An 18226-nucleotide genomic window follows, 5' to 3' on the forward strand; every position below is an offset into this window, starting at 1 on the left:
CCAGGAAAGTGTGATATAATTACATTTATATCTATTCATTCTTGATTTCTAAGTGGATCCTTTTCATTCTTGATTTCTCCCAGGTGCAGGTGGCCTTCAGTTTATAAATTGTTGACTTTAACTTCCCCACGTCTAAATGGAAAATTAAACTCATTTAGATGTGGGACCCATTAAAAATTCCAGATTATCTAAAGATTCCATCTTTAATGGGTCCCCTTAAGATTTCCGGTCCATGGAAAATGGGATAAGGGGGTGAAAAAAGGGATGTGTTTTTAACATTTATATCCACGACATCGTGGTTATAAAAAATCCCCACCCCATGGTTCTTCTGTAATTTCGGCTTGGTTCTTCTGTAATTATATCAAGAATGAATAGATATAAATGTAATTACCAGCTTGGTTCTTCTGTAATTATATCAAGAATGAATAGATATAAATGTAATTACCAGCTTGGTTCTTCTTTAGATAATCTGGAATTTTTAATGGGTCCCACATCTAAATGAGTTTAATTTTCCATTTAGACGTGGTATGTGTTTTTAGCTCTTCCAAAATCTAAAGGGTTCTATACTGGGTCCCCTTAAGATCCACTTAGAAATCAAGAATGAATAGATATAAATGTAATTATATCACACTTTCCTGGGAGCTATAAATATACCCATTCAGTTTAGTTTGCATACAACAAACACATAGAGAATAGGAGCCAGCAGCAGCAGCAAACTCCGACAATATGAGGTAATTATTGTCTCGATCTATCATTTCGTACCAATTGAAATCTCTGATCTTCACACGTCTTTGTTAAATCTCTATTAATCATATATTTTTGATAAATAGATAATATTGTATATTGTATATATTTTTTTTTTCAAAAATAATTTTTCATAGCTAGCTAGGCTAACTGTTATTGATATGATATCTACTATATTCAAATTAACTTCTTTAAAACCCCTCTCAATAAAATAATATCGTAAAATCCTCGTATCCATAGACCTTAATAAATATTTTTAAGATCTCCCACTATTAAAGAAATTAAAAACAAAAAACTACCAAATCTTTTCATCTAAATTCTTGACTTTTCTATGTTTAAGCATATATGAATATATTGGGCTATGCCCTCCAAGGATTTGGTTTCATTCGTAGGATGACCAAAACATTACGGCCACATACATGATTTAAAAGTTGAAGCCTGGATATTGAATCCGTATTTATAGTATATTATTATTTTTATCTCTTCTGCTTATTTCATTTAAAATAAGATTTATTTAATTTTCCATTCTCCTATTTTATTTGTTTGGCAGTGCAAGGGAGCAAGATGAGACTAATGATGATTGCACTGCCATTTTCATAAGAATTACCGATTAGCTAGTTGATGTGTTGCTTAAGCTAACATGGTCGGCGTTATAATTGCACTGGTTTTTATTCCAACATCATTTGTTTACATGGCTGCAGTGGAGGTGATAAGCCATGTTTCAAACACGCGTCATTGTTATGTGATTGGACCCATCATTTACGTTTCGGGTGTCCTATGTGTCATACTACTATTGGCCCCCTTTCTATCACAAGCTCACATCTGAGTATCCATGTGAGATGGGTTTGATTTGATGGACTTCATGGACCATGTGTTATCCCTGCTTTTTTAGATTTGATGTCGTTTCATGCGGGCCTAGTTTACTTTACTTCTAGATATGTATTTTATTTGATTGGACTACTTTTGTTTATGTTTGTATTGGAACTAGACCATGACCTCTATTGCTTACTCACTATAAGAGATCACAATTAACTGTAGCTGCGTTTTTGTTCTAGGGATCAAAAAATTCGCCACATAAAAGACCTTTTACAGTGACTTTGGATCGTCACAAGCGATTCCGCTTGGAAAAAAACGAAAATCACAACTAACCACATCGATAATATAATGTGGGTGTTATGATGTTACATGTGTCGATGTTTATATTGAAGCCATCAGCCAGCTATCTTAAATAAAAATAATAATTATTAAAAAATTAATTTTATTAATAATTATTTACTTGATTATTAAATAAAAAAATAAAATTAAATATATAAAAGGTAAGATTGAAGGTACATAATAACTATTTAGCATTGAAAAAAGCTATTATACCGCCCAATAGTGACAGCTCCATTTGTCCGCTCAGTGAAATTCTTTTTTTAATTTAATAATTAAGAAAATAATTTTTAATATATTGATATATACTTATTTTTAAAAAATATATATATTTAAAAAAATATGAATAAAAAGATAAAATAAAAAATAAAAAATAAAAAATAAATTTTACACTAGCGTGCAAGCGGCACTAGCCCGACTCAGTAGCATCTTCCCTTTCAATATATAGCCGTCAGCCGGTGACCAATCAGAAGGAGCCGTAGAAGTGAAAGGTTTTTAAACAGAAAGCACATCCAGTTCTGGCAGTAGCAATTCCCATTCCCTATAGAAGATCGCCAACGATGGGGTTAAAACTTCCAAGTGATCATTTGCGCATCTGGGAGAGAGACTCAGGGGGTACCATCCATATTCTCTTTTTCTAAGCTTGTAAGGTATCTTTATTTGTACTTTTTCCCCCTGGAAGCCTATTCATTCGTAAAAAGTTCAGATTTTTCTCGTCTTTCGTTAGATTCATATGAAATTAGGGGTTTCTTTTGGCTTGTTGGGAAAATCTTAATTTCTATGTTCGGAATTATAAGATTTTTGCTACTAGTTAACCAATGGATGATCATATCTGTGTAAATTTGTAAAGAAACTTGCGGAATTTCCATAACCCCCATCTCCATGAGGAATAAGCACTTGTTTGAGATTTTATATCTCAGTACATTTGAGTTTAGACCCACTGATTGATATTTTCCTGGAGATAAAGGGTACAGAGCATGCACGTAATCGTGGCAACCTTGTTGTTTAAAAATTAAAGAAGCTTCCTTTTTTCTCTTGTGGAATTGGGCGTCATTCAGATTTATAGGAATTAGGTAATTAGGAAGTTATTTTTTGAGAGGCTTTTTTGCGCTGGGAGGGGGTGGTTCAGAAATTTTTTATTTTTTATTTTTTATTTTTATGACTGGGGAATCACCCCATGGTAGAGTCCTTAGGACTCACCCATGGAACCTAAACCCCCGGGGAGACTAGCATTACAGCCCACCGCCATGGCCTCTCACTTAACTCGCAGTTTGATCTCAAGGGGAATCCAACGTGTGACATGGGGCACATGCATACAAGTTTGCCCTTACTAAGGCTACTCACGGGTGGGTGGGGGTGGTTCAAACATTAAAGAATGTGCAACTGTTTTGTTGTAGTAAGCTTGTAGTTTTGACTATATAACGACTCTTTTTTTTTTTTTTTCCGTTCTGTTATTGGGTTTTTACTCGCTCTCTCTCTCTCTCTCTCTCTCTCTCTCTCTCTCTCTCCAGCATTTTCCTTTTGTATATAGATGGGATCTTTCCTTTTATTTTTGGTGGCGTCTCCATAGCTTATGTTTTAGGAAAAATATAGTTGCAAGCACAATTATGCACTAATCTGTGCAGCAATGTGATGTGATTGGTCAAAAAGTAAATTTTATTGAAAACAGTGTTAATTTAAACTTTAAGTATGAATAAATCAGTATTGGTACACAGATTTGTGCGCAACCGTGCTTGTATGTAGCAAAACTCCCTATCAGTTTTTCTATATACAGTCTATTTCGCGCACGACTTGCGCACTCCCATATGACGTGGTGGTAGTTTAAAAAAAAATGAAAACATGAAGAAGACAGCAAGACGACGGATGCAAACCCACGATGCAAATACCAGGCTCCATTTTTCCCAGCATTTGAGCACTCTGCATTGTCGCCAATTGTGGGTGTCTCTGTCATCTCTGCCACCATTTCTCCCCCATGTTGCCACATCCACGCACTCGCCAGAAGTGATCTCATGCCAGCTCTCTCTCTCTCTGATTGTGAGTATTCTTGGATCGTCATATCTTGGGTTTCCCCAACCGCCACTCCTCGTCGTCTCATATCTGTTGGTTGGATTCCATTGATTTGCTTTAACTATAACCATTACATCTTAATGGTGGAAGCATTGATTTTGTTTTAGAAATTATTTATACACTAAGGAAGTGCTTTTCTTTGTATGCAATAACCTACTACATTGACTCTTCTCGCATAACCCACAACATCGACCCTTCTCGCATTTACGTAGCCCGAAATATCGCATAACCCTCTCTTCTCCTTCAGACCCTCTCTTGCAAACTTGCTCGTACTCGTGCAATGGAAGTTTCTGACTCCCTCTCGCACGGTGAGTGCATCAACTCTCTCTATTTCATTTGAAACTTTTTTAGAGTAGTTTGGTATTTTTCGATTTGTTTTTCTGGGTTCAATTAATTGAATTCACTTCGTTTAATTGTTTTTGTTTGTGGGGAAGTGTGCTTCGTCCTTTTACCCATGAATGACTCTGTTATTGTACTCTAATATTCATCCTTTTTATTGGTGTGCTTATTCGTTGCTTTTTATTGGTGTGTTTCTTCACTTTTGTGCTAGAGCAGAAGAAATAGATTAGTTTTGCCTCATCTTCGATAATAACCCAACTTCGATGGACTGCACAAATCTTCTCTAATTCTCATCTGTTGGGATTTTGTTTTTAAGTTCATTTGCCATGTTCTTTTAATTTAAGCTGTTCTTTAGTTCTTCTATCTGTCATCTTTGATAAATTTTTAATCTACCCAAACATGCATGCGATTCTCGAATATTGAGAGTGACTTCCTGGTTTGGTCCCCAAAAATTTGAATTAGTTCTTTGTAATTCACTGCCATATTTAAAGCACGGCCATAGTGCTTTTATTAACCTATAAGTTATGCTAAGTTGTTTAAAATGCTTCTGGTAACTCATAAATTATGCTAAATTGTTTGAAGTGTTCATGATAACTCATAAATTATGCCGAGTTGTTTGAAGTGAATATGGTAACCTCTAAATTATGCTAAATTCTTTTTTATTGTCAATTTTTGCCTTCATCTGCAATATACGATACTGGTGTTTATAACTCAACACTTTTTGCCTTCACAAGACCATATCTCTGTAAGTTCATGAGCAAGCATGTTGTGTTTGGAAAGTTCTTAAAAAGGGTGGCATTTCACAATATATATGCATATATATATATATAGAACATCATGTCACTCTCTCTAATGTTCATGATTTTGTATGGCATGATCTTTAAATCTCGTTTTTAAGTCAATATTTTATTATATGATCAGATGCAATTTGGGGTGGATGGAACACAACAGGATAGCTTGGCTGGGACACAACCGGACCTGTATGGAGCTATGCTTGGGGATATCGAACGAGATCGGAATGAGGAGTGATGTAATCTGGTCTTGCAGTTTACTGCAACTAATTATATGATCTTAAATTACATTGATGAAGACAAGGAGTGCCTCTTATTTATGGGATTTTCAGTGGTTGAACCACTTTTTTCATGATGATTAAGGGGTTTTTCTCATTTATTTGGAAGCACCGCCTACTATTTTTTTTTTTTCATTTTTTTAAGTTTATATGATTTTTCATGTAAAAAGCACCACCGAATTTTGCTATTAATGGATATCAACTGCTTGTCTTTGGCGTTTCATTGTCGTTTTGTTTGTGTTATTAGCTGCAAGCCTCCGTTTCTGGATAGTGACAAATTGATCCGATGAGGCTATAAAGGAAATCATAAAATTAATCAGTTACGTTTTCCTTTTAAAATTCCATGTTCATTACTTATGTAATATTCTTTCTCAGGTCATTTTCGGGTGTATAGAACTTGACGAAGGACCATTATATAGTGAAGACATTGAGGTTGTTGATGGTTCAGGCAGTCAGGTTTGGACTTCAGGACTACAGGTGCTTGTGAAGTCATGGCATGTGTTGCACCAAGGAATTAATAAATTTTAACAGCTTCTCCACGTGAACTGTGTTCGAGTTACTTGGGACTTTTTGACCTCAGGTTGGAAAGGGATAAAAAAAAGCACTGGAATCAATCTCAAGAAAACAAAATGCATCAAAATCCCAATTTAGGAAGAGGCAACTCATAGATAAAATCCTCTGACCAGTAAAAGAAAAATGAAGCATTAAATTATCCTGATCCACATACCCCCCGTTAGGCATATTAATCCATCTGTCCACTACAACAAACTGAGCAACTAGGAGTTCGTGATTATACACAACAAAGTTTTCAAACCATGATGTACAAAGTTCCTATTAATTGGAGATTTTATTATGATTGTATCAAATACAATGAAATTATTATGGAAATCACCTACTACATACGAAGTATTGTGCGATCATGCTGGATGTCTGCTGCCTTTGAATATCGACTTGGTTGACTTTCCCAACTCCCTCTTCACAATTTCCTCCTTTCTTTTTCAAAGTCGTTCATTCTTCCTTAACAATTTAGTTTCTTCTTTAACAATAGAAGATGAAGAAATTGATGAAGACATTCTAAATCTGTCATAAGTAATTACAATAACTGCATCTAATGACATTGAGTGAGTGATTTCATTAATATACAATCCATCATATTAGATGTGTACAAAGGTTACCCCTTACAAAACTAATCAATGCATCTAATAACCATACGAGTGTCCCTACCAACTTTTGCACCATACTTCGTGAGATCTAAGACCATATTTAGTGTTATCAATTTCAGTGTTATCAATTGACATGTAGCATTTTTAACCATTAACTAGAAAATTACTTCAAACTTTTTTTTTCTTGGGAGAATTAAGTATTTCTATTAGAAGGTATGGAAACCTTTCTTCCTTTTGCAGGGGGTTTCTACCATTAGACATAATAAATTCTCTGCCCTTGCATACACAAAAAATCTACCTAACCACCAGCCAGGAGCAGTAAGGTAACTCTGCTCTCCTTTTAAGATTATCCTTGTTGGATAATCCAACCATTTACAATGAAAAAAACACATTAAATTAATCAATTAATTAATTTTTAAATATAGAATGGAGTTGATGATGACGACCAGAAGATTGGACTAAAGACCTAATCTCATGATTTAAATGGGCAAAAGGTATGTAGAAGATGCAAAAAGTTGAGATGCTCCAAATATTATAAGACAAAGATAAGATAGGCCTACATAATCTTTCATAGGAAGAAGGTATGGGATTACGAGTCTTATCTCCCTGTTCCCTTTTCAATGTTACCCACCATCCAGAAACCAGCTCCCTCATAACATGCACCTGAATTCATATACACATTTCTGCCACATTGGACCGAGCACATGCATGCAATGCTCATGTATACAACTTAATGCGCTTACAAACGATGAACATGTGCACCTATTATGCAGTCAATTCAGCCCATGTCAAGGGATACAACACTAAATCCATCCACCCCATGTTAATTCACCAAGTGAAGCACATTTCCAGATGCACTAATCTATGATTTCTCTTTCCATCTCTTGCCGACCATCTCGTAGAGACTTCCAGGGCAGTGGGAATTTCCCATTGCAGGGCAGGGCACATTCTATTTTCTCTTTCTACGTGTTTTACTAAAAATTTCTCACTTGTCAAAATTTTCTCAACATCCTACGATGTATATGTAAAATCTAGTATCCTTAATAAAATCTTAGGGCAGAACTCGTATATGTAGAATCTAGTATCCTTGAGAAAATCTTAGGGTAGAACTCGTAGATTACAATTCGAAATAAAACTCAGATCCTCACAAGCAGCAAAAGTAGATATTTTCACAGCAAAAGCAAAGGCAGAGGTCCTCATAAGTAGGGTAAATATCAACCCACCCCCACCCCCTCCCAAAAAAAAAAAAAAAAAAACAACAACAACAACAGAAGTAAGAACAAAAAAAATGATACCTTTCGAGCACAAGAATTCTCTCAGGAACCACAATGCGAAAATGACTGGCTTCAGAGTTTTGCTTGCCCTATTCTTGCTTTTAATGGTTAATGATGCCTGTAGTGGATTTGGTTGGGAGGTTGGTCTGCTACCATCTCGGTTTAATGATTGATTGCTTGGCCGCAAGAGCATTGGCATTGGCATCATCAAAAGTCAAGCCAAATGTATAAAATGATGAATATGTATAAATCAAAGCTGCATTAGATTCATCAAATGAGAAATTGGGAGTTTTGAGCTACAGTAAATCTATAGTTTCCTTCAAATTTGAAGGGTTACTATACACTCATTAACCAATTATTTTACTACATTTTAATTTTCAATTATTTTACTTTATTTTTCCTCTCTCATTTTTTTCCCTTGCAACCTTACTTTCATTTCAATTTTGGATTTATGGTCAGCCCCAAGTATAAAATTAAATTATTAATGTACCTATAGTTAGTTTAATTGCTAAAAATGAAAAAAAAATATTATTATTAAAAAAATAATATTATATTATTATTTTAATGAATTCAATAGCTAATCCAATGTGGAATTATGGATAGGAAGGTTTTAGATTTATGAAAAACTTGTACTTTTCATCAAATTTTGAAGATAACTTTGATGAAACCAATGTGAATGCTCTAATTAGCTGAGGATCTAAAGGTTCTCTCTTCCTTTTTGCAATTTTGATTCCATCAAGATAGAATTTTTAGTTTGTTAAATTTGATATCTAAATTTAGATTTAGACTGAAGGTCATATAGAAACTCATAAAACATGATCAAGAGGATTTAAGATGATACTTTATTTATAATTGAATCGTAAAATTCAGATAGAGGATAGAGAGTTTACTCTCTATTTTATTTCGTCAAAAGTTGTTTATATTTAAAAGAAAAAAATAAATGAAAAGAAAGAAAAAGTTAGGGTCTTTGATGATAAAAGTATAACAATTGAGAAAATGAAATTATTCGAATTGGGATGGAAACTTGAAATAATTATTCATTCTTTATATTGTTTTGTCAAAATAAATTGTCCTATAAATCGTTTCATAGAAAATCCTCTCACTCTAGATCTCTCTTCCTCATACACTTTAAGTGTTATGTTTATGGAGCGGTAATTTTTTAAAAAACAATGTTTCATTATGAACTATTGTAACTTTTAAGTTTCATTTTTTTTTCTTACATATAAATATATAAACCGATTTAAGACTTTATCCAAAAGTACCATTCAAACTTTATATTGTTTTGTCAAAAAAAAAAAAAAAAAACTACCTTATAAACCATCTCGAATTTCTCCACGATAAAATCATACCTCTCTCTAGATTCTCTCCCCCATACACAACATACACAACAATTAGCGTATTGTGCAGGTTATAGGCTCGTTAACTTAATATTTTGGGCATGCAAGTGGTATTTTAACATTATCTCAAAGCATATCATGTCGTTGATTCAACTTTAAATCCCAATTCTACACTTCCCCTAGTCATTTTATTAAAATATTTCACATATTGATCCATTTATTAAAGGAGAATATATATATATATTAAGGGTTTTGGAAAAATATTTTAATATTTATTTAAAATTGGTTCCAATATAATTAAGGTGCTGGCTATAAGAGATCATCGATGGAATACAACAAGTGCTATATATGTTTTAAAAAAATAATTAGCAAACCGATTTTCTTGTTAATTAAGCCTGATGCATGCCATATATATATATATATATATATGCAAACTGGGCCTAATTACTAAAGAATGGTTTCAATTGCAAAAGACTCCAAATAATTAGCAACTTATAAATTAATGGAAAATGCCATGTATACCGCTCCCAGCTCTCGCTGTGAGCCACAGCTGCAAAAACAAATATATATTTTTTTTTTTTGCTTAATGATTAAGAAAGTGTTTTTAAATGATGTTGTAAATTTCTTTTTTTTTTTAATTTTTTTTAATGGTGTTAAAAAATCCATCTAAAAAAATGTGAAAAAAAAAATTCTCATTTTACACTAACGGCGGCTCCCAGTGGGAGCTAGGAGTGGTAGCTGTAGCATGATCCTAAATTAATATATGGTTGCTCGATTATTGAGATCTTTACTTTCACTCACTTCAAACGGATTCCATAGAACCCATATCGATTGTCTCTCTTTTAGGAAAAGAAAACCCATTTCATTTTTAATACGATCAGGATTCAGAATATAATATTTATTCCCACGATAGATCGTATAATTATGACAATAAAAACTAAAATGGCATAAGTTTTACGTGCATACTTGCATCACGTAAAGGGCATACTTGCATCACGTAAAGGGCATTTAGGAAAATTTAATGCAATATATATCATCCTGATAAGTATACGTTTGAATTTACGTCACATAGACACATCCTGGCCTTTTTCATTACACCGTTTGGAATAAGAAATATTCTTCGGAGCAGCCACTGTTTGGGTGAATCCATCGCACACATTATGTGTGGATTGGGTTTACTAAAACACTGAACTGGTTTCAAGGATTACGTCTCTTAGCTTTTAATCATTCCGAAAATCTGAAATTTTTGCTTTGAAATCAGACCCAAACAGTGGCTGTTTCGAAAAATGGACATGCAATAAACCATTGAGGTGATGGAATTAATGGCGGGTTGACGAAGATAAAAGCCCATGAACCTGTGGATCTAAGTCTTGTGGTTGGTAGGTGTGACGCCCCCAAAATCCCCACGCCCGAACACGGGGAAATTGAGACGTCCGGATGGTGACAACCTGGGTCACCATCCCATCGACGGGTGCCGAGTGTGTGCAAGGCAACAGATGTGTACAGAGAAACACGCAGTGGATAACGAAAGTCAAACTAAGTACCAGAATTTCTCTTAACGTAATACAAGCTGTTTAAAACCTACGTACATAAAATATTACAAGCACAAATACAGTTTTAAACAAATATAAAAGATAGCATCAGCAACCCGGCGGAGCCACATCCTCGGGCTCAGCCTCCTCCTCTTCGTCTTCTAACTCTGCACCAAAAGCTATGGAACCACGAATGGTACCGCAGGTAAGTAAAACCCAAACACTACCAGATAAAAACACATAAAACTCAAAGAAATGCATGAAACATGCCCAATGCACAAAGCCCATAAAAACCCAAGTTTTCCACACACGCCAAAAACCCATTTGGCCCAAAAGCATATCCTTTCTGAAAAACACGCCAAAAGTCCATTTGGCCCAATATCTCGCCGGAAGTCCATCCGGCCCAATATCTCGCCAGAAGTCCATCTGGCCCACGCCAAAAGTCCCATTTGGCCTCATAAACCATTATCCAATTTTAACCGTATGCACCATGACCTCCCCTAGAGGTCACCCGCACACCCTGGCTCCAGTGTCACACCGTAGAGTACCACCACGCATGTGACACCTAACGAGCGATGCCCAGTTCCGCGCCTCCCGCGCGTGCGTAGCCAAGCATCCTCTAGCCCTAGCCAGTGAAGGGCCACGAAGTCGGTGAGTAGGGCGATGCCCGGTTCCGCGCCCGGCGCGTTCGTAGCCAAGCATCCCCTAGCCCCGCTCCCGTCATCTCTCTCGACAACTCAGGGGACATCACTCAGTTTATTCCGCTCCCGAGTGACCAGAGGAGCTCCACCGAGATAATAACCCATCCCGGCTTGGGCTCGTGATACACACGCACCCGTAAAACCACTCACGCCAAAACACAGGCTTTTCATACGTGAACAAAAACACACATGCATGCACCATGAAATGCCAAATCAATGCATAATAAAATAACCAACCAACATAAATCAATTAAACAGACAACTCCGTCCTCCATCCATCCAACCCCCGAAACTCCTCGGACTCAGTCCGGAATCAACAACCAACAACAGTAAATATTTGAATGAGCAATATATATTAAAATCTGAAAATAGGGTTTAGAAAATACTTACAGCGCTAAACGGCAATTTTAGAAAGCAAGCGGCGTTGCAAACGGCGGAAAAACAGCAACGTCACAGTGAAAATTCACTGTGGCCGTGGGTCTGAAAAACCCACTTTTGAACGGGGACAAACTAGGACACGAGATTGATAGGGAATGGTCTAGGGATGGTTGTGAAGCTATTGGAAACGACGGACGGCCGTGGGTGGCGGCGGAATCGCCGGAAATGGCCGAAAATAGCAAATCGGAAAACAAGCTCGTAGGAGCTGCTCCGGTGGTCGTTGGAGGCCGGAAATGGGTGGGTTAGGACGGCAAGGAGTCGGTGATGAAGTGGTGAAGAAATGGTGGCCGGAGGTGGAGCGACGGCGGCGGATCGGAGTGAAATCCGTGCGGCCTTGTTGGGCTTTTTCCGGCCAAATGGCCGGCCGGTTGGGGGTGGCTTTCGGAGGGGTGGTGCGCCGGAGGGAGGGGGAACTTTTGGGACCGGTGGGGGTCCGGTTGGTGGCCGAACGGCGATGGGCTGGAAGAGAGAGAGAGCCGGCGCGGGGGAGAGGGAGGAGAGAGAGAGAGCACGGGGGGGTCCGAACGCGGGAGAGAGGAAGAGAAAAGAAAAAAAGAAAAGAAAAAAAAAAGAAAAAGAAGGAAAAAGGAAAAGAAGGGAAAAAGAAAAAAGGAAAAAGAGAAAAAAGGAAAAAGATGTGAAAAGAGATGAGGTCCAATCCTCACTCCGGAAAAACGAAACAAACCGCCAAAAAAGATTAAAACCACAAAACAACTTAAAGAAATAAAACACAACCTCAAATAAATTAAATTAAATTAAAACCCAATTTTTTAAAACGCAATTAAATTAAAATAAAATAACTGATATATTAATTAAAATAAACACAATTATTTCAGCGAAAATACACTTAAAAGCGGGTCATCATAGTAGGCGACCAAAAACCATTTGGATTTGGAAACCCAAGAGGAAGAGAGGGATTGGAAGAGAAGGTTGTAGTCAACAGAGAGGAGCGGTCAATTTTTCCTTCCAGGTCCATTTTTCCTGCTCTCTCGTGGTAACATTTCAAAGTTCCAATGAGAATTCCGTTCTTTTTATCGATTTTCTTGATACCCATATGCTTAATTTTGCCCGGCTTCTTGATCTTTTTGGTCTCTAGCAAATGTTTGGACCATCAGAAAGACTTGTTGCTCAAATTGAACAACAACATCAAATTCAATATAGTTTCTTCCACAAAATTAAGACATTGGAATCTAAGTTTCGATTGCTGTTGAATGGTAGTGAAAAAGAAATCAAATTTTAAATCCGCTCAAAATGCAGGTTTTGGGTGTTAAAAAACAAAGAAAAAGACAGAAGCAACCACGTAGTGAGTGCGCTGCTACAGTAGCTGCTCTGTAGAAGAACTCCTGAAATACTGAGGCCTCTCAGCATGCATTTTGCACCTAGAACCACTACCGAACATAAAAGATTATGCAAAAATATGAATTTTTATTGGATTAATTTAAAAATTATGTAAACTAATATTAGTTTGTAATTTATTTTTATTTAATCTTTTTATTAATAAATTTTTTTCTTTTCCGTATCTAGAAGTTTTCGTACTTACAAAGTCAAACAAAGTTATATAAAAAAAAAATGTTATTTATCATTTTTATACCATACATCAAACATAATTTTTTTTTTATTAAATATGTGGGATATGGATTGCATATAGGGTTCTCTTAATTTAATAAGAATAAATAAAAAATATATGTGATGTATGATATATGAATGATGAATAGAAGAGTTAATCTGGAAAGCGGTCCAACTATTTAACTAAGAAGAACAGCCCTCCAATAGTCCAGTGCCACATAAGCTGCTTATTATTTTTATCCTGCATTTTCATACACCCGATTGAGACTCATACACCCCTCCCTCCTTCGTTTTCAAACCCTCCCTCACTTCTTCGTCTTCAACTCTATTCCCACACTCATTCTCGACGGCAGTCAACCCAAACGATGGCACCTATGGGCTCGACCCAAGTGGTGGCATGGACGGAGCTCAACCTACAACAACGCACGGAAGGAGCTTGACCCAGACAGTGGCACCCCCCTGGTTGGAGCTCGCCCTCTCGCCCGACACCCAACAAGCGCAACTCTACTAGAAGGCCGTCGAAGAGGCCATCGATTCCGCTGTGGAATCCTCCAAGTCTCATCTCTTCGAAATTCGATCCACTTCCTCCACCCATTTACACTAGGCCATCGTAAATTTCCTCAACTCATCATCCCCTCATTTTCCTACGATTCGTTGGGGAGAAAATAAAGGAAAAGAGAAAAAAAAAAAATAGCAAAGTTGGGGTTTCTATGAGAGTGAGGTATTGGATTGTGTTTATTTGGTTGCCAATAAAATCTTGGAATTGAAACCTTCTACACATGCAGCTTTCTGACAATAGTGATTGCAATTTGGAATGATTTTTGGGTTTGGGTGATTTTTTGTGATATTCCATGCAGTTTGGGTTTGGGTTTCTCGTTTTGTTTCAGTTGTTAAAGTGATCGTATCGCAGGGTGAGGACAAAGGTGTCTCCAATTCATAAAGATCCAGTGTGATGAGGTTCATTCTACTTTAGGTTGAATTACTGACGTGGCAAGTTGTGATTGAAGGGCTGCTATTCTTAGTTAAATAGCCCGACCGTCCAGCAACATTTCACTGAATAGAAATGATATTTATACATGTATATTTTAGGAATAAAAGAGCCGTTATAAACAGTAGATTTTCTCTAAAATTTCGCTTTGAAGGGTTACTATACACTCATCAACCAATTATTTTACTACATTTTAATTCCCAACTATTGTACTTTATTTTTTCTCTCTCATTTTTTCCCCTGCAACCTTACTTTCATTTCAATTTTGGATTTATGGTCAGCCCCAAGTATAAAATTAAATTATTAATGTACCTATAGTTAGTTTAATTGCTAAAAATGAAAAAAAAAATTATTATTAAAAAAATAATATTATATTATTATTTTGATGAATTCAATAGCTAATCCAATGTGGAATTATGGATAGGAAGGTTTTAGATTTATGAAAAACTTGTACTTTTCATCAAATTTTGAAGATAACTTTAATGAAACCAATGTGAATGCTCTTATGCAGAGCAAAGAATGAATGCAGTATTCTTAGCTGAGGATCTAAATGTTCTCTCTTCCTTTTTGCAATTTTGATTCCATCAAGATAGAATTTTTAGTTTGTTAAATTTGATATCCAAGTTTAGATTTAGACTGAAGGTCATATTAGTAAGTTACTCGGCATCACTACTTTCAACCAAATCATTTAAAAATATATTTATGTGTGGTATTAAAGATTTAGGTTTTTTTTGGATGTTAGGTTGAGTTGAGTTTAATAAAATATTGTTAGAATATTAGTTTTAAATATTACGAGTGTATTGAGATTTGAAAAAATTAAATTTTTTATTATATTTTATATAAAAATTTAAAAAAATGTATAAAAATTTAAAAAATATGTAATAATAAAATGAAGTGAGTTAAACGGAGTTTGGTAACCAAACGCAGATGCATACAATAATTGATCGGAATCTATCCCATCGTATTGTCATCTCAAGAGCTAGCTTTTTCAAACGTACAATTCACTCAATCTTTTTCTAACACGTTTTTCCCCTTGACCATCTTCAAGCTTGGACCCCAAGAAAACAACTGGAGACAATTATCAGTACACATCTCTCTTCCCATCCTTTCTACTATACAAGTATAATATATATATATATATATATATATTTTTTCCACTACACCCAACACAGAAAGAACTCCGAGCTCTTCTCCTACAACAAGTCAGTCTCTTCATAACGCCGTCTCTTCCAAACAAGGAGTTATTCTCCATGGAACAAGAATCACACATAGCTATTCTACCAAGCCCAGGGATGGGTCACCTTATCCCCATAGTTGAGCTTGCCAAGCGACTTGCTCTTCACCATAATTTTCGTGTCACATGCCTCATTCCCACAACTGGGACTCCATCCAATGCCATTAAAGGCGTCCTTGAGGGCCTCCCCGCCGGCATAGACCATGTCTTTCTTCCTCCAGTGAGCTTGGAAGACGTCTCCGGAGCGCTACCTGGAATCCAAGTCTCCCTCACCATGACTCGTTCTATGCCCTCTGTTCGCCATATGTTGAAGTCCTTAGCTGAAACTACTCGGTTGGTTGCAGTTATCCTTGATCATTCTGCTAGCGATGCACTAAATATTGCCAAAGAACTCAACGTCTCCTCGTACATTTTCTTCCCCTCAAATGCTTTGGCGTTGTCATTGCTCTTGCATTTGCCAGAGCTGGACAAGACAATTCCATGCGAGTACAGAGACCTCCCAGAACCTTTGAAACTTTCTGGATGCATACCTATTCACGGTAGAGATCTGATGGACCCGATTCAAGACCGAAAAGGTGAATGGTATAGATTGTTTCTTCGCCTTACAGAACAACTCCGATTAGCTGAAGGTATTATGGTTAATACGTTTATGGACTTACAGGAGAGAGCTATAAAAGCTTTGGCAGATGAAGAAGCTAGAAACCCCCCTCTTTACCCAATTGGACCCATGATTAAAACAGGCCAAAGTACTGATCAGGTTGAAGGGTGGGAGTGTTTAAGGTGGTTGGACAATCTGCAAAGTGGCTCAGTCCTATTCGTCTCTTTTGGGAGTGGTGGGACTCTCTCTTCTGATCAGCTAGAGGAGCTAGCCTCAGGATTGGAATTGAGTGGGCAAAAGTTCTTGTGGGTAGCAAGAAGACCAAATAATGATTTGGCTAATGCAGCATATCTTAGTAACCAAAGCCATGAGGACCCTCCTGCTTTCTTACCACAAGGGTTCATAGAGAGAACCAAAGTGCAAGGTCTAGTGGTGTCATCTTGGGCACCGCAGGTCCAAGTCCTTAGCCACAGCTCAACCGGTGGTTTCTTAACACACTGCGGTTGGAACTCGATTTTGGAGAGTATCGTCAATGGGGTACCACTAATTGCATGGCCGCTTTATTCAGAACAGAGGATGAATGCAATATTACTTGTTGAGGATCTCAAAGTGGCCCTGAGACCAAAAACTAACGAGAAAAGCATAGTGAACAGAGAAGAAATTGCAAAAGTCATTAGGGGACTAATGGTCGGAGAAGAAGGGAAGAGAGTTCACAACCATATGAAAGAACTCAAAATTGCAGCTAAGAAAGCTTTGAGAGAAGATGGTTCTTCCACAAGGGCACTCTCTGTATTGGCATCAAAATTGGCCTTTAATACTAAATAGTTGAGAGAGAGAACACCAAATGCAGATGCTTTTAGTTTTCCTGCTCTTTCTAATTTTGGTTATTTTTCCCTACAAGAGTTCAGTTCTAAATCACTTTATCGTGTGTTATCGTTGAATTCAAAAGGTTTGATAGAATTATGAATCTTATATTAATTTTTTGATAGAATTATGAATCTTATATTAATTTTTTGATAGAATTATGAATCTTATATTAATTTTCTATGCCTTGGCGGTAGTTTAATTTTCCATATGACTCTTATTACGAGTAAAGTTTTCAATTGGGTTTTTGCTTCGAACCTTCCGAGAAATTAAGGTAGCAAGCTAGTAGTTGATTGATGGCTTCGACATAAACATTGACACACTTAACATCATAACACCCACATATTATCATCGATGTGGTTGGCATGCATTAGCTTTAAAAAACTTAAAATTCAAAAATCAAACAATAACTTTATGAGATACATGACTAGCATGCCATAAGTAGCATCATTCAATTTTATTCAATTGGCTTACATTATTTTTTAAAAAAGAAAATAAGAAAAAAAAAACACATCCAAATAAGGTACAATAATGCAATTTATTCTCCCAACTTGGAAATATTAAGGTATCTCCAATCGGATTCTAATTATAACAGTTCCAAACTTAAATGCTAACTAAGTTTACGAGAAATCCTTGTGATCAAGGACACGAGAAAGTCGAACTTCAGCAACTAAAATTTAATTTTTATGAAACCCTTGTGGTTCAGGCCAAGTATACCTTAGTCTCAAACATGACAAGGATTTGAGCTTCAACAATTAAAGTATCCTTTTTTATGAAGCCCTTGGAGGCTTCGTTTAGATCCCCTGATAACATGAAGACCTAGTATCCCCAGACCTTGCTTGCGGCAGAAAAGCTGTGGTTAGTTGCAAGAGAGAATTAAAATCAATAATATATGTCCGATGTTTACACGATTTGCAGTGCAGTGGAAGTGCCGAAGTGGTGGGATGTTTGAAGTACGGTTCGTACGTGACTAGAATCAAGTAGTTAAAAACAATAGAATTAACCTGTTTTCTCGTAGTCTTTGCCATGCAGTTGGTCCACTACTCGCAGCTTGTAGTCTGCATTAACTGTTTTCTTAAGTGGAAGGTTTTCCCCGTCTACTAGCTCAAGAAATAGGGACAGATTCTTGCCCTTTTGAGCGTCATTTCCTTTTGGGAAAA

At 36.5% G+C, this 18226-nt stretch overlaps 1 protein-coding gene and 1 long non-coding RNA gene across 2 annotated transcripts; both read left to right on the top strand.

The window, feature by feature from the left end:
- The first annotated feature begins 2336 nt into the window (after nt 1–2336).
- LOC122291494 lies at nt 2337–5594 on the top strand. Its single transcript, XR_006236650.1, has 3 exons — nt 2337–2546; nt 3612–4271; nt 5224–5594. It is a non-coding gene; the product is annotated as an uncharacterized LOC122291494 (long non-coding RNA).
- A 10026-nt stretch (nt 5595–15620) lies between these two features.
- On the top strand, nt 15621–17027 carry LOC122292172 (hydroquinone glucosyltransferase-like). Its single transcript, XM_043100404.1, has one exon. The coding sequence runs from the start codon at nt 15621–15623 to the stop codon at nt 17025–17027; it is 1407 nt and encodes a 468-aa protein (XP_042956338.1).
- Nucleotides 17028–18226: the final 1199 nt, after the last annotated feature.

Source organism: Carya illinoinensis, chromosome 13 (assembly GCF_018687715.1).
Source record: "Carya illinoinensis cultivar Pawnee chromosome 13, C.illinoinensisPawnee_v1, whole genome shotgun sequence".
Classification (NCBI taxonomy): Eukaryota; Viridiplantae; Streptophyta; class Magnoliopsida; order Fagales; family Juglandaceae; genus Carya; species Carya illinoinensis.

Bases quoted from the DNA above. Each gene is read 5' to 3' on its own strand.
- LOC122292172 (XM_043100404.1), top strand. From the start codon at position 15,621: ATGGAACAAGAATCACACATAGCTATTCTACCAAGCCCAGGGATGGGT.